General features: G+C 38.4%; 3 protein-coding genes across 3 annotated transcripts in view; 1 reads left to right on the forward strand and 2 right to left on the reverse strand.

The window, feature by feature from the left end:
* Positions 477 to 3934, reverse strand: LOC18792859 (pre-mRNA-splicing factor 38). The gene is made up of 5 exons (XM_007222607.2): positions 3566 to 3934; positions 2837 to 2958; positions 2648 to 2738; positions 2208 to 2405; positions 477 to 1176 (listed from the first exon to the last, which is right to left on the reverse strand). The coding sequence occupies exons 1-5, from the start codon at positions 3853 to 3855 to the stop codon at positions 744 to 746; spliced, it is 1134 nt and encodes a 377-aa protein (XP_007222669.2). The 5' UTR covers positions 3856 to 3934; the 3' UTR covers positions 477 to 743.
* LOC18789153 (protein FAR1-RELATED SEQUENCE 5) lies at positions 7103 to 8266 on the forward strand. Its single transcript, XM_020556045.1, has one exon. The coding sequence runs from the start codon at positions 7103 to 7105 to the stop codon at positions 8264 to 8266; it is 1164 nt and encodes a 387-aa protein (XP_020411634.1).
* Positions 19329 to 22299, reverse strand: part of LOC18793132 — a 4679-nt gene continuing 1708 nt past the window's right edge. Inside the window, exons 2-5 of the mRNA XM_020556049.1 lie at positions 20696 to 21746; positions 20624 to 20646; positions 20306 to 20432; positions 19329 to 20200 (exon numbers count right to left, since the gene is read on the reverse strand). Of these exons, the coding sequence (XP_020411638.1) occupies positions 19329 to 20200; positions 20306 to 20432; positions 20624 to 20646; positions 20696 to 21746 (2073 nt within the window). The remainder of the gene's footprint in view (positions 20201 to 20305; positions 20433 to 20623; positions 20647 to 20695; positions 21747 to 22299) is intronic.

Here is a 22299-nt window from a genome sequence, read left to right on the forward strand (position 1 = left end):
GAGCTTCAAGGTTGCAAGCAGCTATTCAGAAGACATAGCTAAAGGGAAGGGTTCGCGATTCCAAACAGAGACCAACAGATCGAATAGGGGAGAAAGAGATAACGAAGCTACACACAGCAACAGATCGAGTAGGGGAGAAAGAGATAACGAAGCTACAGAGATAAACGGCTGCGCTATGACAAAGAGAGCAAAGAGAGAGACAGAGAGTTGTGCTAGAGAGAGAGAGAGAGCCAAGATAGAGAGAGCCAAGAGAGACCCACAGAGCTGTGATAGACAGCTACCAAAGAGAAAGCGAGTTGTGCCAGAGAGAGAGAGATGTGTGACCTAAGAGAACAGAACAAATTTATGAACTTGTGAAAAATCAGAAATAAGGGTACAATAATTTTATATTTATAAGTGATAGTTCCAAATTTTTTTAAAAAGGGTGGTATTTTCAGTTACAATTAAAAAATTGGCGGCATTTTGGGCTATTTCCCTAAAAGTATTTAGTCCTTGTTATATTAAATAGTGTTGTTAACGCTTTCACAAATGCACGGCATTTGTTTTGGTCCATAGTACCATACACAAAACCAAGAGTTACAGTTTATCCTGAAAAATGACTGCTAAAAATGATCTTTACATGTACTCGAGTGCCACTTAATGGATGTACAGGAGATACTGAAAGCACTAGCTGTAAAAGGTTCACAAATCCAAAGCCAGTTGAAATACATTCGCATTAACATGAACTAGGTCAACCAACTTTATCACATCTTCAGAGGTTTCAATCCAAGAGATGCACGGAGCCTGTTCGCTTCAGCAATCTCTGGATCTGGATGGTCTGTCCCATCAGTCTTCTTCTCCTTCTTTTCTTTCTTCTTCTTCGACTCCTCACGAGTGCCATGCTCATCATGCCCATCCCGTCTCCTGGGACTCATGCTGCTGCGGCCATGTCTTTTGCGATTATCCCCACCCTCACGATCCCTACTCCGACTTCTGCTCCTTGAATAGCTCCTCCTCCTGCCACGATCCCTCTCTCGCCTATCCCGGCCCCTATCGCGACCAAGATCCTTTTCATCTCTTAGTCGATAACGGTCCCGATCCCTATCTCTGTCTCTATTCCTATCTCTTTCTCGTCCGTGTCCACGTTCCCTATCATAGTCTCTATCCCTATCATAGTCTCTGTCATAATCGTGGTCCCTGTTTTATGGGGGTAAATAAGGAAACATAAATGGCAATGTTAGCTTCAAGATGACAGTTTCAATCCTTTTTTTTAACAACAAACAGTAACTATATGGTAGAATTCAACATTTACAAATGAAATTAACCACAGGGCTTCCCAGAAAAAGAACCAATGACATTCACTTAACCAACTTAGCGGGATTAACTCCAAATGACAAATAAGAAAAGACACAACTGACCAGGGAACCATATTACACTGCAGGAAAAATGTACGATCCATCATACTTCTCACTGCACACTGTCAGTGCAGAGAAACCTGGCAGGATCAGGGATATCACTATAGGAAGCCATTATATAACACCTACGGCTTAAAATGCCATGGTAGAAACTTCAATGACATATAAATGTACTAGTCTGAATTTGAATAGTCAGACAACAGCTTCCACTTTAAAAGTCGACTGGTTCATCCAAAGACAGGCAGAACCCAAATGAAAATCAGTTGAGATAACTTAACTGGATTTTATGTTCACCCAGACACTCATTTATAAAAGGAAAAAAAATCAGTTTAGACTTGCTTTATTTTATTTTATTTTGCCTCTCATTCTATTACTCCGTGCTCTCAGCTTGGTTATCAACAAAATTTTACTTACCCCCCCCCCCCCCCCAAAAAAAAAGAGAGAAGAGAACATTCAGTAGTTTCAGATATCACCTGAATATCCAAAATATCTCCACTCACACGCAATAGCACAAAGAACAAGAACCCAACCAATCTAATTCCCAGAGCTATTAACCAAGCCTTCATCCCAACCGACCAACACACACACACACACAATCCAGTTGTGTTAGAATTAATATATGGTAAACATAAAAATTTTGTATAAAAGAAAATTGTTCATTCTCGGTTAATCATCACGATTCAAGGAGCCTGTACTGTACCTTACTATGTTAAATATATATATACATTAGAAAGAAACATCTATCAGTGATCAACATAAACATTACTTCCATGTCTTAAAAACAAAGCATATGCCACAAACAGAGAAACGAACCTGTATCTGTGACTGTCGCGTCTTCTATCCCTGTCCCTTTCCCTTACAGGGCTTCGGCCACGATAATAATCCCTATCATGGACTTCATCATCCATTCCATCAAGTTGATCATTCTCCTCTTTCTCTTCCTCCTCCTCAAAGTCCTCCTCCAAAGCACTTTTTCTCAGTTCCAACGAACCAGTTGCTTCCAGAGTCCATCTGTATGAATATAGCAAGAAATTACATACACAAACCTAAAATTGTAGAAGTAAAAATGGACCCTCATGGAAACCTAGAACAGGGGGAGAGATACAAGGGGCCAAATACAAAAACAGGCCAAGATGCATTCCAAACGTAAAGAAGGGTGAGGTTATTCCACTATGTCTATAGTAAAATTAAAAAACAAAAGAAGTCACCATGATACAATCAGCTAGGAAATTTTTATTCCAATAAATAACCACCTTTTCTTAATTCGTGGCATCGCAATGTCACATGAGTAATCTTTTGTCAGAAGTTCATCAATAACCTCATCCACATGTGTCAAGGCATAATCTGATACAATTAGAGCAAGAGATTATTAGCATTCCCATTAAAATCCAATACTAAGTATGCTAATCAATGCAAACTTCAGAGATGATCATATAACTTACTCCCATCAGCCAATTTTCTCCTCAACTTCCGATAGTCATTGTACAGAGGCTCTAGGTACTGGTACACATCAGTATCCGTGCCCGTAAGACGCAAATAAAATGCACCAAGTATCCGGACATATCTGAAACCCAAATAATAAATGTTAATTTTTGGATATGCGAAAATGCTCCATGTCCACATTAAATATGAAAAATAAATATATTAAGCGTTAAGAATCATAAAGCTACTTCAACCAGAACATAACAAAAACAATCTCCACCCGACCAAACCAACTTCCACTATTATCCCAACCCTTTCTGTTTCGACCTTCCTGAACAAAAATTCACAAACAGAAATCACCAATTTCCTCTTCATATCATATAAACAACAAGACCCTATTATTTCCCGTATCCTTCCATTACCTCCACTTAACACAACAAAGAATATCAGATATATCTCCTACATTTTTTACATAAAGCAAAACAATACTATTTCTTTCATACTACCATATATCCAAACCACCCAAAATATCTCATCCCGCATCTGAAAGAATTCAACATCTAAAACACACTTTTCGGATTCGGGTTTCTCAGCAAAAACCAGAAAACTCCACAAATTCCCCTTCCTTTCCCTTCAACACTAATTCTCCCAGCTACCGGAGCATGCACATTGTCAAATCACATAAGCACGTCCAAAACCAATTCCAGTTACTATCAAAAGCAATTAATTAACTGGACAGTAAAACTCACTTGTAGTCGTCGTTTTTTATGAACTCAATAACGATCTCCTTCTCCGGCTGGATCTGAAGCATCTTCATCACGAGGCACATGAAAGGCGTGGGCTTACGGTTACCTCCGAAGGTCCCACCGATGTGGTCGAGCTCCATGGCTTTGTCCACTAGGGTTTCGGCCGTCAACCCGAAGCACTGCTCCTTCCAGTACGTGTTCTGGTATATCTTCGACCGTACAATCTTCTCCACCAGGTTCTGCGGGTTCGTCCCCCTTATGCTCTTGGCCGACGGGTCTGTACGGTTCGCCATAACTGGAAGACGAGAGAAATTGAAATGGAAAGTGGACGAAACGAGAGACCCTAACCCTAAAATCAGAGTGAGATAGAGATAAATCGAAAATTCTGTGGTGCCTTGGCTGTATCTGTACAGCCACTTATCCAAGGGTTGAGTTTGCATTTCAAAAATGGATGGTTGAGATTGAATGACTGGATAACCTATTCAGCCCTTTGTTATTGAGCACCTAAGTCACACGTGACTCTTATAAGGGCTAACAGAACCAGACGCATGCTGTGGAGGTGGAAGACGACGCTCGCTCCAAGTTTTCTCTCTAAATCGAATCGTAAGAGCCTCCAGCTCTTTTCTCTGCTTGCCTAAATCCAATCATAAGCGCCCCAAAATCCTCTCTCTGCTTGCCCATCAAATGCTCTCCCTGCTTGCCCACCAAATCCTCTCCCTACTTGCCCAAATTCATCCTGTGTTGGCCAAAATGCATCTACAGAAAAAGCTAATGCTCACCGAATCGAGGTCGTCACGAGAAAACTGAAGACAAAGCTGGCGACTCTGCCTAAGCGAGGTCCTCAACTCTTCTCTCTGCTTGCCCAAAACTGATCTGCATAGAGGTAATCGTTGCGAAATTGAAAATGGGTCCAGCCTCCATGATGTAATGGTCACCAAATTGAGTGGAATTTAGTTTGATTTGTTGGAATTGTGTGAACGACGACATTTGAGTTGGTGGAGAAAGGAAGTGTAAAGAGGATGCGTTGAAAATTTGGAAACATCAAGTAAGAGTTCAAACAACCCTCTTTTTCTGGTTTATGAGTTGAATGTATTTTGGGTAATGAGTTCATGCAGTTTAGGAGTTCAATATATTTTGAGTAATGAGTTTATGCAATTGAATGTTTTTAGCTTCGTGTTTACGCTCTGAAGAGTTTGCCAACAGTCGGGCAACATTTGCATTGCAAGCATGCAATTGCATGTTGGTGATGCAATGCAAGAGTGATTGTGCGCAAACGAAAATAAGAAAAATGGATCATATTTTACTGTACATGCATAATTAGACATAATTTTTACTATAAATCGAAGGGCTCAATTATTTGAAATACAGAGTATGACAAACGGTAAGGGGCAATAATCCGAACATATTATACTACAAAAGGACCAATTATTCGAAAATACTTAGTAATAGAAATAGTCATCTAGTACAAATAACATTCAAAAATATTCCCAATTTCGTAAACCATAATGTGGTTAACTCTCTGTGGTGCATCAGCTGTACCAGTACAGCCAGCTATCCAACGGCTGAGTTTTCATGTTAAAAAAGGATGGCTGAGATTGAATGACTTGGTGACCTGTTGAGGCATTTGTTATTCAACACGTGAGTGGCATGTGAGGAAAGAGAAAGGCAGATTTGGAAGATGAAGAAGACGCGCAGAGAAGGCAGGTTTGGAGGATGAAGAAGACGCACGCTCTCCTCTCTGGTTGCCCAAATCGAAAATCGTAAGAGCCCATCCAATTCTTAGCGCCTCCAGGAACTCTTCATTTTGCTTGCCCAAATCCAATCCTTAGCGCCTCCACGAACTCCTCTCTTCTTGCCCACTGTCTCTGCTTGGCTGCGAACTCTTGTCTCTGCTTCACAAGGAACTCTTCCTCTCACTTGCCCAAATTCATCCTAAGTGCGTCCAACTCTTGTCTGTGCTTGGCAAAACGCAGCTGCAAGAAGGTAATGCTCACCGAATTGAGGTCCTCAAGTCTTCTCTCTGCTTGCCCAAAACTCATATGCAGATACCAAATTGATGGTGGGTCCAACCTCCATGATGAAATGGTCACCAAATTGGAGGTATTTAATTAATTTAATTTGTTTTGTTGGCATTGTCTGATATAGAATTTCAATGTCGCAGGGGAATGAATTTGTAATAACAACGTGGTTGTAAAGATTTCGAAGATCCTTGGCTGTTAACGACGACATTTGAGTTGGTGCCAAAAGGAAGTGTAAGGAGAGGCCTTTGAAAGTATGGAGACATCAAGTAAGATTTCAAAGAACCCTCTTTCTGGTTTAGGACTTGAATGTGATTTGGGTAATGAGTTGATGCAATTGCATGTTTTTGGTTGCAAAACAGTTATACGTGGTGCAATTATTGACCTGAGTATGTGCAATTGCATGAGATTATTGATTTGTGTTTTTTTTAAGAGAAAGTATGTTAGCACATAGAGTATAAGGTAATTTCAGTTTGAAATTATGTTTCTCAGGCATGAAGGGGTCTGGTAAGACGGACAGGGGTCTAGAGACATCAAATGGTGGTTGTAGTGATTCAGGGTATCTGGGTGGTTGTGAAAGGTCGAGTCATAGGGCACCGACAACAGAGACTAGGCATATGTCGGTCCAACATATGGTTAGTCAAAGCAGTGATGATAATGATGTTGACATGATTGCACTGAGGAAAGAAGATGTTATGGGAAAAGAGTTTAAAACGATAGAATTAGCAGAAGAATATTATATGAGTTATGCAAAGGGCATTGGATTCAGCGTGAGAAAAGACAAATTGGTGCGAAATGCGGAAGGGAAAATATGTAGGAGACGGTGGTGTTGTTCTAAAGAAGGTTTGAGAAATGAGAAGTTTAATGATCGATCAGATAGGATTCGACCACCAAAGCCAATTACAAGAGAGAATTGTTCTGCCCATTTTTGGGTGGGTTATGAGAAGAAACGTGACGTTTACGTCGTTACAAATTTTGAACCACATCACAATCATCAACTAGTTACTCCACTTGAATCACCATATCTCCGATGTAACCGTGTTGTTCGAATTCTGATTTAGCACAAGCAGTGGGAATGCAAAGAGCATTGGTTAGAACATGTCAAACATATGAGTATATGGTCGACCAATGTGGCGGGTATTTAAATGTTGGTTTTCAAATAAAGGATCTGTACAATAAGTTGGATGCATCACGGAGGGAAATTTTGCTCGACGGTGACACAGAAGCTGCACTATCTTACTTGAAAGCGAAAGGAGCAATGGATCCAGAATTCTTTTGTAAGTTCAGTGTTGACGAGGAAAATAGGCTTGGTAATTTGTTTTGGAGGGACTCCACTTCACTTTTGGATTACATTACCTATGGGGACGTCCTCATATTTGACAGCACGTACAAAACAAATGTTTATGACAAGCCCCTAGTGTTGTTTGTTGGTTCGAACAACTACCGTTCTACTGTAATGTTTGGTTGCGCATTATTGCAGGACGAGACATTTGAAACTTACAAGTGATTATTGGAAACATTCATGGAATCCATGAAAGATAAGAAGCCAATATCAATATTGACGGATGGCGATGAGGCAATGCGTAAAGCCATTGATGATGTGTTTCCCATGTCTAACCATCGGTTGTGCTCATGGCATGTGTCAAGGAATGCACAAAATAACTTGAAGGATGATGAATTGGTAAGAAATTTTCAGGCATGTATTTGGGAACCATTTGCATTGGACGAGTTTGAGAAGAAATGGGAGGTTCTAAGGGAAAGAGCGAGTACTCCGAAACAAAAAGAATGGTTGGAAATGATGTATGCAAAAAGTGACTCATGGGCTGAATCATGTTTGAGAGGAAAGTTTTTCGGTGGTATGTGCACCACTCAACGTGTGGAGTCTATGAACAAGTATGTGAAAGATTACTTGAGGAAAGGTGTGAAGTTGTTTGAATGTATTCCAGCAATTGATAGGGCTATGTTACGTCTTAGGAATACCACGGCAAAGGATGGTTTCAACGCAAAGTACTCAACACCAGTCCTTAAAACCACATTGACAAAACTCGAGCAACAAGCTTCTTTGATTTACACGCATAGATGCTTTGTATTGGTTCGTCAGGAGATCGAATCTTGTTCAGCACTCATCCATGATAATGTGATGCATAATTTTGGAGGTCGTGTATACGTATTGTCAAAATATGGTGAACCGCATAATAAATGGACTTGTGTTTACCACGGTGGGGAACAGATACGGATACAGTGTGGATGTCGGAAATATGAAAGTGAAGGGATCCCGTGTTGCCACCTGTTTTATGTAATGAAGTGCGAGCACCTTACGGAAATTCCTCCAGCACTCATAATGAAGAGATGGACAAAGAGTGCCCAAACTGATACATGTAGGGAATTTATCAGCAAAGGCGAAGACACTACCAAGGAAGTTGTAGAAATGGCGAGGTATGGAAGTTTAAGTGCTATGTCAAACAAAGTTTGTTTTTATGCATCAAAGAGTACAAATGGTTATGCCATGTTGACGAATGAGTTTAGTAGATGGGAGGGAATTTGTGAAGGCTTACGGCAAAAGGAAGAAGAGACGAGTCTGAAATTGGGTAGCGCTGAGCAATGTCCTTCAAATATTGTGAAAGATCCAAATATCGTTAAGACAAAAGGCAGTCAAGCAAGGCAGGGTGGAACGCGCAAGCGTTGACAATGTCAATTGTGTCGCGGATATGGACATACAAAGCGTAATTGCTCTCAAAGAAACTTGCATCCAAGTAGAAATGCAGGTGTGAATATCCCATCAGGTACTGAAAGCTATCAGTATAGTTCTGATAAAGGGCCTTCCCCGGACATTAGCTACAGTTATCCTAGTCAAACGATTTCTCAATGCAGAAGCAACAATGTGGTTGATTTCTCTGGTTCTGATAGTTTTTCTACTGCAGACCCAACCGGTTCTACCCCTAACAGTGACGATGGTTTCTCATTCGACAATGGTGAACCTAATTCCCTATGCACTGGTTCAACCCAAAACAATTATAGTTTTGGAACTTGGTTTACATGTAAAAATTCACATGAAATGTAGATTCAGTAATGGACAAAATGCTTTCATATGATTGATATCTTATTGTTTTATGTATGTAATGTTAAGAAACGATTTTATGACTTGTAGGGGGTGCTTGAACGGAAGTTTTATGTAGGAGGCGGTGATTCAAACCACATTGCCTAAGGGTAAGGGGCTATTATTTGAACATATTAGAATCAATAAAGACTAATTATCTGAAAATACTTGGTATTACAAATTTTTGGCCTGAAAGTGCGCATTATATTCCAAAATATAGGCAATTTCGTAAACGATAATTGCTTAATCCTAATTTCTTTGCTATATACATTCATTAGCTTCACGTTTACAGTTTGAACAGTTTTGCCCACAGCAGGTCAGCATTTGCATTAGAAACATGCAATTGCAAGACGGTGATGCAATGCAAGGGTGGCTGTGGCCAAACCCCTAATAAGGAAAAATGGATCATATTTTTTCCTTCTTGCAAATGTCACATACTTTTTTAATGTTATATTGAAGGGCGACATGAACCGAAATACAGAGCATGGTAAGAATCTGGGGCAATAAGTCCTTCAATTATATTACAAAATAGACCAATTATAAAAATCACGTACTAATGGACATTGTCATGTACCACAAATGAATTTCCAAAATATCCCGACTTTCGTATAACACAATGTGATTAACTCTAATATTGAAAAATAAAATTTCGGTCATAATAAAGTATTGGCTCGTTTTCTTTGTCTTTGCGCCATACATTAATTAGGTTTGCGTTTTTAACGTATGTTTAGTTTGCACCCAGCTGGTTTGCATTTGCATTTCACAGATGCAATTGCATGACGGTGATGCAATGCAAGGGCGGCTGTGCGCAAACCCCTAATCAGGAAAAATGGACCATATTTTTTTGTACATGCATAATTATACATATTTTTTGAACTATAAATCGAAGTACAGAGCATGAGAAATGGTAAGGGGCAATAAGCAGAACATATTCTCAGTGCAAAAACGACCAAATTTAAAAATCACGTACTAATGGACATTGTCATGTACCGCAAATGAATTTCCAAAATATCCCGACTTTCGTATAACACAATGTGATTAACTCTAATATTGAAAAATAAAATTTCGGTCATAATAAAGTATTGGCTTCGTTTTCTTTGTCTTTGCGCCATACATTAATTAGGTTTGCGTTCTTAACGTATGTTTAGTTTGCACACAGCCGGTTTCAATTTGCATTTCACATATGCAATTGCATGACGGTGATGCAATGCAAGGGCGGCTGTGCGCAAACCCCTAATCAGGAAAAATGGACCATATTTTTTTGTACATGCATAATTATACATATTTTTTAAACTATAAATCGAAGTACATAGCATGAGAAATGGTAAGGGGCAATAAGCAGAACATATTCTCAGTGCAAAAACGACCAAATTTAAAAATCACGTACTAATGGACATTGTCATGTACCACAAATGAATTTCCAAAATATCCCGACTTTCGTATAACACAATGTGATTAACACTAATATTGAAAAATATAATTTCGGTCATAATAAAGTATTGGCTTCGTTTTCTTTGTCTTTGCGCCATACATTAATTAGGTTTGCGTTTTTAAGGTATGTTTAGTTTGCACACAGCCGGTTTCAATTTGCATTTCACAGATGCAATTGCATGACGGTGATGCAATGCAAGGGTGGCTGTGCGCAAACCCCTAATCAGGAAAAATGAATCATATTTTTTTGTACATGCATAATTAGACCTATTTTTTTGAACTATCTCGGAAATGTTTTTTGGATTCAGGTTAACACTGAAATGGGTTTGGGCTTTAGGGTTTAAAGTATGGTTTATGTTTATAATTATATTGGATTCAGGTTATAGACTATTCGTAAGCTTAGGTTTTAATAATTTTAACTGTTTCAAGTCGTATGTAATTGTTATATATAATTTTGAAAAGTAGCGATACTTTTACAAATAGTTACAATTTCGAATGTCCATTAATTAGGAAAATTAAGTTTTGGACTTTATAGTTTAAAAAACAATCTCGGAAATGTTTTTTGCAACCAAAAAGAAGGTTATTTGAGGGAAATATTTGTTGTAATTTTCAAAAGTTGAGATAAATAAGTTTTGAAGGAGTTTATTCCGAATGGACAATTTAACCTCCTAAATGTTTATTTAAAACAATCTCTCATGTCCAACCAAATGAAGAGCATATGTACACACTCTAGAGTATTCTAACTTATGTATCTTCACCAAAATCATGGGGAAAAAACAATTCTGCTGTGAAGAAAGGGTTTATGGGTGATGTACCCAGTAAAGTGAAAATCAATACACGGGATTCGTTTACTGATGCGAACAAAGGCAGTAAACAAGCGTGAGCAAGTGAACCTGCATAAATAATATGCAATTGCAGTATTTAGATGCAGTTCAGAGGTACCTGTGCGCAATTCAAAATTTCGTACAACGGGTGGTTATAATTTTCACTTCGAACGTACCAACATAAAATTTAACAACCCAAACAGTAACGTACATAGCACAATACTGAAAACGTTAATATAACATGTTAATTTTGGATCACACTTCCAAATTGCAATGTAAACTAAAACATGACACTCTAATCCCTGAACTTGTAGTTTTCATCATCCGAGTCATCCGTGGACTCCCATTTTTCAACTTCCTCCCAATGCGTAATGAGCTTGTCAGCGTAGCAACCACTGCACCATTCCATCTTTTGAGGGGTGCACTTGCAAACAAGAGGAGATGGTGGCTTTGGAGGCGAGGGAGTTGGAGACCGGTAAACTTGAACATTATCCGAATTTATAGAAAAAAGATCCTTGCAAAGTTGACATGGACGCAAATCATGTGGAACATGGTTACAAAAGTTAGGCGTAACATGAACTTTCGGATCATTTGGATCCCAACCTTGCTGTTTTGGGTTGTTGACAACGTGAGGTTGGTTTGAAGAGGAAGCCATGCATTTGTAATGGAATGGATAGAGTGAAAGAGGCAGTCACTGAAATGCCCTTTTATAATAGAATGGAGGGTTTCAAATGTTAACGCAAGGGTTATCCGGAAAAATTAACCCAGCCAACTGACTTTTTTAAACGAACAGAGTATTTGTTCACAGGAATGCAATACGTGCGTTCCTGGAGAAAAGTTACCCGTTTGCCAAAAACATGGGCCAACCACCTTACTTTTTCAAGAAAACAGAATACTTTTTCACACGAACGCAAAAGGTACGTTCGCTGAGGAAAGTTTTATATTCGCCGAAAAAAGAAATCTAACCAACTTACTTTTTCAAACAAACGGAAAGATTGTTCTAGCGAACGCAAAGGTTGCGTTCGTTCAATAAAATTACCCGTTCCCCCAAAAAAGGGCCCAACAAACTTACTTTTCTAAACAAACGGGGCGTTTGTTCAAATGAACGCAAGGATTTGCTTTCGTTCAGAAATACTCGACGTTCCGCTGAAAAAGAAGGCCAACATAGTTACTTTTTTAAACCAACATGGTATTTGTTCAGACGAACGCCATACATGCGTTCCTTGAGAAAAATTACCCGTTCGCCGAAAACATGCCCCAACCACCTTACATTTTCAAGTAAACTGAATACTTTTTCACACAAACGCAACAGGTGCGTTCGCTGAGGAAAGTTTTATGTTCGGCGAAAAAAGAAATCCAACCAACTTACTTTTTCAAATAAACGGAATGTTTGTTCTAGCGAACGCAAGGGTTGCGTTCGTTCAGTAAAGTTACTCGTTCCCCAAAAAAAGGGCCCAACAAACTTGCCTTTCTAAACAAACGGGGCGTTTGTTCAAATGAACACAAGGATTTGCTTTCGTTCAGAAATACTCGACGTTCCGCCGAAAAAGCCCCGCCGTCATTCTTACTTTTTTAAACCATCAGGGTATTTGTTCAAACGAACGCCATACGTGCGTTCCTTAAGAAAAGTTACCCGTTCGCCGAAAACATGCCTCAACCACCTTACTTTTTCAAACAAACGGATTACTTTTTCATACAAATGCAACAGGTGTGTTCGTGGAGGAAAGTTTGATGTTCGGTGAAAAAATAAATCCAACAAACTTTCTTTTTCAAAGAAACGGAGTGCTTGTTCTACTGAACGTAAGCGTTGCGTTCGTTGAGTAAAGTAACCCGTTCCCCTGAAAATGAGTCCAACCAAATGACTTTTTCTAATGAACCTGGTGTTGGTTCAAGTGAACGCAAGAGTTGCGTTCGTTCAGTAAAGTTGACCGTTCCCCAGAAAGATGGGCCCAACCAACTTACTTTTTCGAATAAACGGGGGTATGTGTTCAACCAAACGCAAGTAGGTGCGTTGGTTTAGAAAACTTTGACCTTCTAACGAAAAAGGAACCCAATCCAAAGTACCAAGTACCAAATACCAGCGACCAACTACAGACGAAGGATTATTTAAGGAGTTACTTCCTATACATTTCAACTCAAACATTTCCACCTCTTTTAGTAATGTCACATTCAATGGTTGGTAGCTCAAGAGGCTCCTCCACGCCTAAGAAGAAGGGGGTGGGTGATGATGATGGTGTTGATTGTTCGTATTATATCCGCCAGCAAGTGAAACGAGCCCATGATGTCACAAAGCCTCCGACTGAGGCTAGTAACAACATCTTTCGTGAAGGAGATTCAATCACCAAGTACAAAATTTACAATGGGGGGATTGAGATCGGCTTTGAGATGTTTAGGAAATACGCTCAACTTGTTGATGCTAGTTCAACAAAGTGGGACAAAATCGAGTTATACGAAGCAATTGCTGTATTGGAGAAGCGAGCTCTGTGAAGCATCGGTATTTTATGATTTGCGTTGTGTTGTTTGTCATAATTTCATATGTAATTTCAGATGTTATAATTTCAACCGTACTATCGGATGTTAAATGTTATAATCAGTATGGTAGAATAGTTTGAGGGTTTAGTTTTGTAAAAAAAAAAAAAAAAAAAAACCCATAAATATGGTTACGAGACCTTTATTATGAATGAACTTGGAACTCCTGTTTCGTAAATGACGTCTGGGCCCCAGATATGCTATAATGTTCCCTTGGTGGCAACAAAAAAACTCATGTGTGCAATGTTTTACACGAAGTACATAATATGCATTTGGCTGTCATGTAATGCAATTGAACATGATGTATTGCAAAAGCAAAGTTCCTGTATGCAAAACGGGATAAGTACATGCAATTGCACTACCTTAACCATCAACCCTACGTGCATGCAGTTGCACTAAAAGTAATTATATTTCAGTGTTTGGGGCTTTCCGGTCGTGAAATGTTTGGATGTTGTGAAGAAAACCAAAAAAGCATTTGTAAGGAAACAATGGAATTCAATTACATGATGTGCAACAGTCGTGCATGCAATTGCACTCGCTATATTACAAAAGAACCCCGACTGTGCGCAAATAGGGATATATACATGCAATTACGCCTAATTTATAAAGTGTAATCCCTTACGACCTACTGACAAACTTTCTACTTTGCCTGGGAGCGTGTCATTGGCTTCCTTGCGATGGGATGATGAGGGATGGATGGACCATGTTGGGCCAACATGTCAAGTTCCTCGTCGACAACTCTTCGAGCGGACTCCCTTACTTCCTTTAGACGCGTGTTTTTTGGGTTCTTCGGCAACGATAGTGCAACGCGAACCCGCTCGCTTGCATGTTGAAACTGCAAATAAAAAACAACCCGTCAAAGAAATGATTAAAAAAAATATCTGACATGGAAGACAAAAGTATGAAACGAAATTTATGCCGACTCACTTTATTGGAACCGTGTGATGTGCATTCAATATCTTCTAGCCAATTCATGACGAAGATACCACAATCGCATCCATTTAGTTGTCTGCGGGCCTTGTCAGTTCGCACAATGTTGAATTTTGCAAACTGCCATCCTTTGTCAAATTGTTTGACAATCTCATCTTTATAAATGTAGTCCAACACTTTCATCTACACCACAATCAATTCAAATCAATTCATAGTCGGGATGTTAGGAGAATAAAAATACAAACCAAAAATAGGTAAATTAAACTTACAATTCGTTCCGCTAATTGATAACGAGATGCGTTGTATTTAGCAGCGGGGAGACTATCCCATAGTTCAACCTTTTTATCACCCATAAGCACCACTAGCAAATACCAATGACTCCCAATTCGATCCAAAATGGGAAGGAAAATCTAGGAGCACAATGACTTCCTTAGAAAAACATGCGTATACAAAAGTGCACTAAAGATATTGTAAAAAATAACTTAAATCGATACCTTCTCGCACTTCGTAAGGCCTACGGTGAACCGTTTTGAGATTTCCCTTCTAAGTTTGACACCCAATTCAAAAAGTTTCCCATCACTTGTATTATTGACTTGCTCCTACATTCACATATACTGTAAGCGTAAATTCATTTACTAAATCACAAACTATAATAGTTTGAAAAATATGAATGCTTACCGACATATATGTGTGGAAGTACCAATTCCCTGACCCCTTTTCTTGTAGATAATAGACTTGCGCGTTCAGTACTCTATCATTAATCCACATTTCGGGCCTCAGGCACATGAACTCATCTCTCGTGACATGATGTTCATTTTCTATTTCAATTATAACTTCCTCACTAAAACGAAAGAAGAAAGCAATTGTTATAATTAAATTCACGTACGGGACAAGATATAAGGAATTTGGTCAATTTCATAATTCAACATTTGTATGTAAGTAGTTACCTTGAAAAGTTGTTAGACCTAAAAATATAACTGAATAATTCAAAATCGGAGTTTTGTAAGTCCTCGGGTTTTAATTTGAAAGGCCCAATTTTAATCTTAGACGCCGTCTTTTGCACAGCCTTTCCTTTTGCATTTGAGGGTCAACCCATGGCTCTCTACAATGAAGCCCTGGACGCCTTTCAGCCGTTCGACGTGTTTGAATTCGACTTTGATCACCACGGGCCAATTTTGTGAACTTCCTCTTTTCCACGCCAAATTTCAACTGTGGAAAAGGGAATCCAAATATTACAGTTTGAAAAAAAAAAAAATTCTGTATTTTACAACTATGTAAATAAATGCGTACTGAATAAACGTAAAAGATAACAAAAAACTCGATCTTGAAACTCCTAATCGCTCATCATACCTCAGGTTCACTGAAAGTCTGTCCATCCGGTAATGGCGTCCAAGGATTGTTTACATGAACTGGACCTTTCTCCTTTAAGTTCCTAGATTCTTCACCCTTCTTCTTCACAGCATTCTCACCACCTTCATCTCGTATTTTCGGTGGCCCGTCCTCCTTAGTTTGATTCACATCTTCATGTCTTGCGTCTTTCATAAAGGACCTCGCTTCACTCATTACCTTGTCAGTGAGTTCCAACACTGAGCGCTGGACCTCTGCCTGTATTATCTGGCCCAAAGCAAGTCCTACAATTGATCGCTTCACCTCTGCCTGTATTACTGGAGCCAAACTGATAGAAACTTGTTGAACTATTCTTTCAACGTTTACTCCAGACACTTCATTTGTTCGACGGTGCTGTGAAACAACCCGCACGGTAGGACTATCAAACCCACCTTGCTTGATAACCCATCTAATCATTTTCCACACTGAGTTATTGTCCCAAGACACAATGGGATCCAAAGACTTATCAACATATACTCCACCATGGACAATTGAATCGAAATACAATAGTTGCAGAAAAAGCAATGACCCATTTACATATGCAACTTTCTTCGCTTTGAACGACCTAACACCTTCACATAAGAAGTTGAATCCATGGTCGGCCCAGTTCTTGGTCTCTATCTTCCCTGGGATCGTCAAGAAAGTTAAATATTTCCCGGTCACTGATGGTGAAGATGTGGGGCAAAGTATAGTGCCAAGTGCAAACATCACAAATCGAACTTTAAAGTCCTCATTCGCATTTTCGCACTTTTCCAATTGTTCAGCTAAACACTTTACTAATACTCTTTTGCCATTTCCACCGAAACTCTTGACTAATTGTTTCACCTTTTCATCTTCTACCGGCCTGTCGAGTTGAACATCCTCGCCGGTGTTCTTAAGACCCATAACACGCCCAAACTCATCGGCACTTATTCTAATCACATTGCCGTGCAGTTCTATAGAAGACATATCAGGATTGAACTTTTGAATCAAAAAATGGCATAATTGGCGGTGTAAACGAGTGCACGACAAAGATGACACATTACCGAACCCAATAGCCTTAATTGCTAACCGCTTCTCCTCTGACAATTTTTCCACCGTACGATGGAATCGGTCCAGGCTGCATCTAGTTATCCAACTCATCTCATTCACTGAGTCGTTTACTTGCCCGCTTGAACCTTCTAAGGCAGAACCATATGTTGCCTTCTCTGCAGTGTTCAATTTCCTCCACTTATTACTAATCTCTTCTTATACCTGAAATAAAAAATTCTCATGAATATACCCTTCTTAATAAAATAAGTAATAAACTGACCAAATCATTGTCATCTCTCACCTTGTGGTCCAACTTTGCATTGGCCACTTTCCCCATTTCATGTCGTTCTTTTTTCCTGTAAATCATTTATTTTTTATAAAAAAAAATCATTATAATATTAAGCAACCACATTTCCAATTTGTAGATGTACGTGTAACTTACATGAAATTAAAAAATGCATCTCGGCCAATTCTTGTTTGTTGCACAGTACTCTCGGCCTTGCGCTTTCCTTTCGCTGATCCCCTTTTTTGAGCTTCCATAACTTGCACAAATCAAGTACAAAACACTATCATGCAATTCTATCTAGCGCCGAGAATTTGAATACTAATCCAAAGCCTAATACACCCTAAACCCCGTAAACCCCGTAAACCCAATAAACACTACAACATCACATTGCTTAATCCAAAAAATACGGGGACCAGGATTTGCACACAGTTGCTTAGTAATTGCATGTACTGATATGCAATTGCACGACACTACTTGCAAGTGCATCAGCCATCGATTATAACATTGCACAGATAATGCACACAACCCACCAATGCATTTCTATATTGGGCCGACATTCTGACTCATTTCAAATCCCAATCCAAATCTTAACCAATCCTAACATTACACTTTCGGAACACTTTACTCCCCATACAAAAAATTCAAAAACACAGTCAAACCTACCTACCTACCACGAAATCACCTCACGTGCATAATTTCAAAACAAAACTGTATACTGTAATTGCATTCAGTTACTTGGATTTGCATACAGGCGATTCGTAATTGCATATAGAGATATGCAATTGCATGAACAGAACAACCATGAATGTGAGATACCCACTTCACCTCACGACACTTTCAGACTGAGAAACCCACTTCATCTCATGAATGTGAGAAACCTACTTCCCCTCTTGCCCCAATTCATCACCACAGAAATTCAATTAACAATAACATAAAACATAGTGTTAACTTACCTTCACAAGGAACTAATACCAAATGCTTTCACAAGGGCTCGATTGCAGATGAGAGGAGTGCCAACAGCCTACCAGCGACTGGAAAAACTGAATTCCAATTCCTATTATCAACCCAAAATGCTAACCCAAAAAATTTCCCCAAAATCCAAACCCTAGAATACGGGGTTTTCTACAATGATGACAAAGAAGAGAGAGAGGTTGCAGAGACAAGGAAGAAACTTTCTACAGAAGAGGAGTTGAAGAAGATGACTTTGATGTAATGAAGATTATCAGTTTCAAGTTGAAGCCCCTCCACTTTGAGGAAGAAGACTGAGTGCATGCGAAATTGTATTAGGAGCAGCGCGTCCAAACCTTTACCTGTTGACCAGGTCAGCAGGTTTCCTATGTTTTTTAAAACCCCTCACGTGATCGGCTGTACTGGTACAGCCGATGCACCACAGATGGTAGAGATAAATAGAGACGTTGAATACAGTCTGAGGAGTTGAACGGTGCGTTTGGATATCCCCCGCCATGTCCAAAACGACGTGTCGTTTGACTTAAACCCGTGAAGCTATAGAATAAAGGGTGTCATAGTTTCATATGCAAGCATTTTTATGGGAAACAAGAACAACCAATAGATAGATAACAAAAAACACATTCGTTTGTGAGATGCCCATTTTCCTTTGCCTCTGAATTATGAGTTACAACAAGTAAATGTGTCCCTAGTCTCTATCCACAAAATGTCCTTGTTGTCACAATTGAAGTCGGATAACAAAACATCTAAATCCAAACAGCCAATAACCCTTAATCAAACAAATACTAAGAAAACATGGCACACGTTTAAGATTCATTCTCCCAGGATAAAAACCACCAGCACCTATGGCTCCAAAGAAAATCCAAACAGAAAAAAGACGTAATTTTGCAGTCGGGAAACCGATGCGGGGATACACATAAGCTTCTATCATCAAACAATGATTATAAGCTTTAATTCGACAAATGGGACAGATTTATCGGGAAAAAGTTTACAATTTTATCTGAATCCGAGATCTTTGAGATACATGGTGTCCAAAATTTCAACAAATTGCATAGAATTCTATTCAATTCAGCGACTCATTGTGAAATTTATGTATCGGGAAAAGAGCAAACTTTCCTACAGTTTATATTATGAACAGACAGTGGCGGAGCTAGGAATTTATGTGTTGGGGGGCGAATATATAAACCAAACAAGATATTAAAAAATTTCAAATTTTCAACCTTAACAATGTTTGGAAAAATTAAAGGCAAAAAATAATTGTTTATTCAATTAGGTATCAAAATAACACTCATCGTTCTTTCATATCTTGAAAACCATCTATGATTAAGTCAACACTAAACTTTTCTGCAATTTCCCTTTCGATGTACATAATCAAAGAGTCTGTGAGAAATTCGTCTTCCATCTTGTTACGGAGCCTAGTTTTTACTATACGCATAGCAGAAAATGATCGCTCTGCAGTTGCTGTAGAAATAGGAAGAGTAAGCACAAGCACAACCACTCTATAAACAGGTGGATATGTCGTTGATCTTCTTGTCGTTACCATCCATTGAGATAGATCAGAAATTGTTGACAAGTTTTTGAACTCTGGAAGTCTAACGACGTCACTCTCAAAATGTTGAAGTTGTCTTCTCAAACCTATCTTCTCATGATCTTCAAAGTCTTGTGGATAGAACTTATCTACCAATTGACAAATATCATCAATCCTAAAAGATTTATTCATTTCACGAGGATCCAAAGCCGACCCCATAATAAGCAGCTCTGTTATTTGATCACTAAATCTGCTATTTAATTCTTGAAGTTGAGAATCTATTGTAGCATAAAAAATATCTATTATATAATAATGCTTAATCGTAAAATCATCTTGTTGATGGCGAGCTCTACCTCGTCTTGCAACATAACGAGCATTCATATCTAGGATATCTATGTTCCATGCTTCACAAAAAGAATTCACCTTGGTAAGCAAAGAATCCCATCCATCATCTCTTAATTCTTGGATGAGTGCTTTAGTGGAAGAAACAAGATTCATGGCATTTATGATGTCTTGGGATTGACATTGCAAAGCTTGACAAAGATCATTAGTAATCTCCATAAGTTCTTTCATAAGATGTAAGATAAAGATAAATTCATATGAAGTCATTGCCTCATAAGCTGCATCAGCATCTCCTCATTGAGAATAAGTAGTTCCGTTATCAATTATATTAATTAGAACTATGCATGTTGCACTAAACATATTTACCAAGCTAGTAATTGATTTCAAATGAGAACCCCAACGAATATCACCAGCACGTTGTAAGGTGCCAATTTCGTTCATTCCTTTCCTAGTCTCGAGCTCATCAATTGCAATCATGTGCTCAATTTCAGCAGCTTGAGCATTTTTCAGTTCATCATTACGCTTGCATGAAGCACCAACAATATTGACAACAGAAGTCAATTTAGTGAAAAAGTGGTGAACATGAATAACTTCTCTTGATGATGCAATTAATGCCAATTGTAATCAATGTGCTAAACAATGAACATAGTAAGCATATGGGCAATCATTCAAAATCAAAGCTTGTAACCCATTCCATTCACCTCGCATGTTACTTGCACCATCATATCCTTGTCCTCTAATATTTTAAATATTTAGTGAATTATGAGACAATATAGAGTATATACCTTTTTTCAGAGTCAATGCCTCAGTGTCTGACACATGAACAAGCCCAAAAAAGCGCTCCTGAATAAGACCTTCTTTGTCAACAAATCGCAACACTATAGCCATTTGCTCTCTCTTGGATTCATCACGCGCTTCATCAACAATTATACAAAAGTTTGATTCCCCAATTTCTTCACAGATTGCTTTCTTCACTTTAGTTGAAAAAACATGTAAAATTTCATTTTGGATCTGTGGTGATGTGTAAGAGGCATTTTTGGGAGCTTTATCTAAGATAACTCCAGCAACTTTTTCATTATATGCAGCCAATATTTCTAACATTTGAAGAAAATTTCCACGATTGATTGAATTCTTTTTTTCATCATGGCCTCTAAAAGCACATCCTTGGAATGCAAGCCACCTGACTACTTCAATTGTTGCCTTAAGTCGTAGTCGATTGTCTGCAATTTGTTGGGAAGAATAATTCTCAACAACTTTCTGTATATGCTGGGATTGATTCATCAAATCCAAACATGATATTTCAGCAATCTTATGGGGGGAGTTAGGATCTTTCCCCTCGTGATTTAGAAAAGAACAATTTTTTCCATCTCTAACTTTCTTCCAACTTTGAAATCCCTCAAGAGTGAAAGCATTTTTTCCAGAATGTCCAGATGCTTTGTTAAAAAGATAGCACGGTAGACAAAAAGCTGCATCTTTCACAGGTGAATATTCTAACCACGAAGGAAATAATTTGAACCATGAACTTTGAAAGCTACGCTGATGAGTTACTGATCCAAATTTTGGATACTTGGAAAGTATAGGTTGGTATGGACCGACGTTAATGTAAGCTCGTCGAATTTCGTCACGTTGATTAACAGGATAATTCCATATTTGCGGACGTATCCCTGGGTCGCGCTCTAAAGTACTAATATCAACTTCATTATCAGTAGTCTCAATTCTTGGAGATGCAGAACGATTTTCATATGCTATTGTCTCAATATTATAATCAGGTACAGATAAGGTAACTTCAATATGTTTTCTTTTGAAAAATCCATCAATTTTAGGTTGTTTCTTCATCTACAAACCAATAAATTTTATTAAGGACATGATAAATTATATCACAAACCAAAATAAAAAAATAAAATCATATTCTATGCATAGAACATATACAAATATATTCTCATAAAAAGTAAATAAACAAAGGAAAAAAATGTATATGACTATGTAAAGTTATCTAACCTGAAATTAGAAATTCTGAAGTAGGAGGTTGGAGAGCAAACAACCAAATTCAATTATTTTCTTTTGTTGTGTGCGGCTGCTTCGAACTAAGTTCATGTTGCTTTATATAGGAACAAAAATTAAAATCCCAATCCTTATTTATTTGGGTAAAAGTCTATTTCCTATTTGATAAAGGAAATTTTTTGAAACTTTATTTGATTGGCTGTTTTAATTTTTTTAATTAATATATTGATGGACATGAGATTCTACTTTTTAAAAAACCAAAACTGGCGTGAGGATAGAAACATTCACAACCTTCAGTCAAGTGGCAAGTGGTTATTATTATATATATTTAATTGGAAAGAGAAATACATCTTGAGGGGGCCACAAGCAAAATTATCATATTTACTTT

The sequence above is a fragment of the Prunus persica genome, chromosome G1 (assembly GCF_000346465.2).
Source record: "Prunus persica cultivar Lovell chromosome G1, Prunus_persica_NCBIv2, whole genome shotgun sequence".
Taxonomy (NCBI): domain Eukaryota; kingdom Viridiplantae; phylum Streptophyta; class Magnoliopsida; order Rosales; family Rosaceae; genus Prunus; species Prunus persica.

Excerpts from the sequence above, each read along its gene's own strand:
- LOC18792859 (XM_007222607.2), bottom strand. The coding sequence starts at position 3,855 with ATGGCGAACCGTACAGACCCGTCGGCCAAGAGCATAAGGGGGACGAAC. Across the intron at positions 2,959-3,565 it reads ATAAAAAACGACGACTACAA|ATATGTCCGGATACTTGGTG; the intron begins GTGAGTTTTACT and ends TTTGGGTTTCAG. Across the intron at positions 2,739-2,836 it reads GAGAAAATTGGCTGATGGGA|ATTATGCCTTGACACATGTG; the intron begins GTAAGTTATATG and ends TAATTGTATCAG.
- LOC18789153 (XM_020556045.1), top strand. The coding sequence starts at position 7,103 with ATGGAATCCATGAAAGATAAGAAGCCAATATCAATATTGACGGATGGC.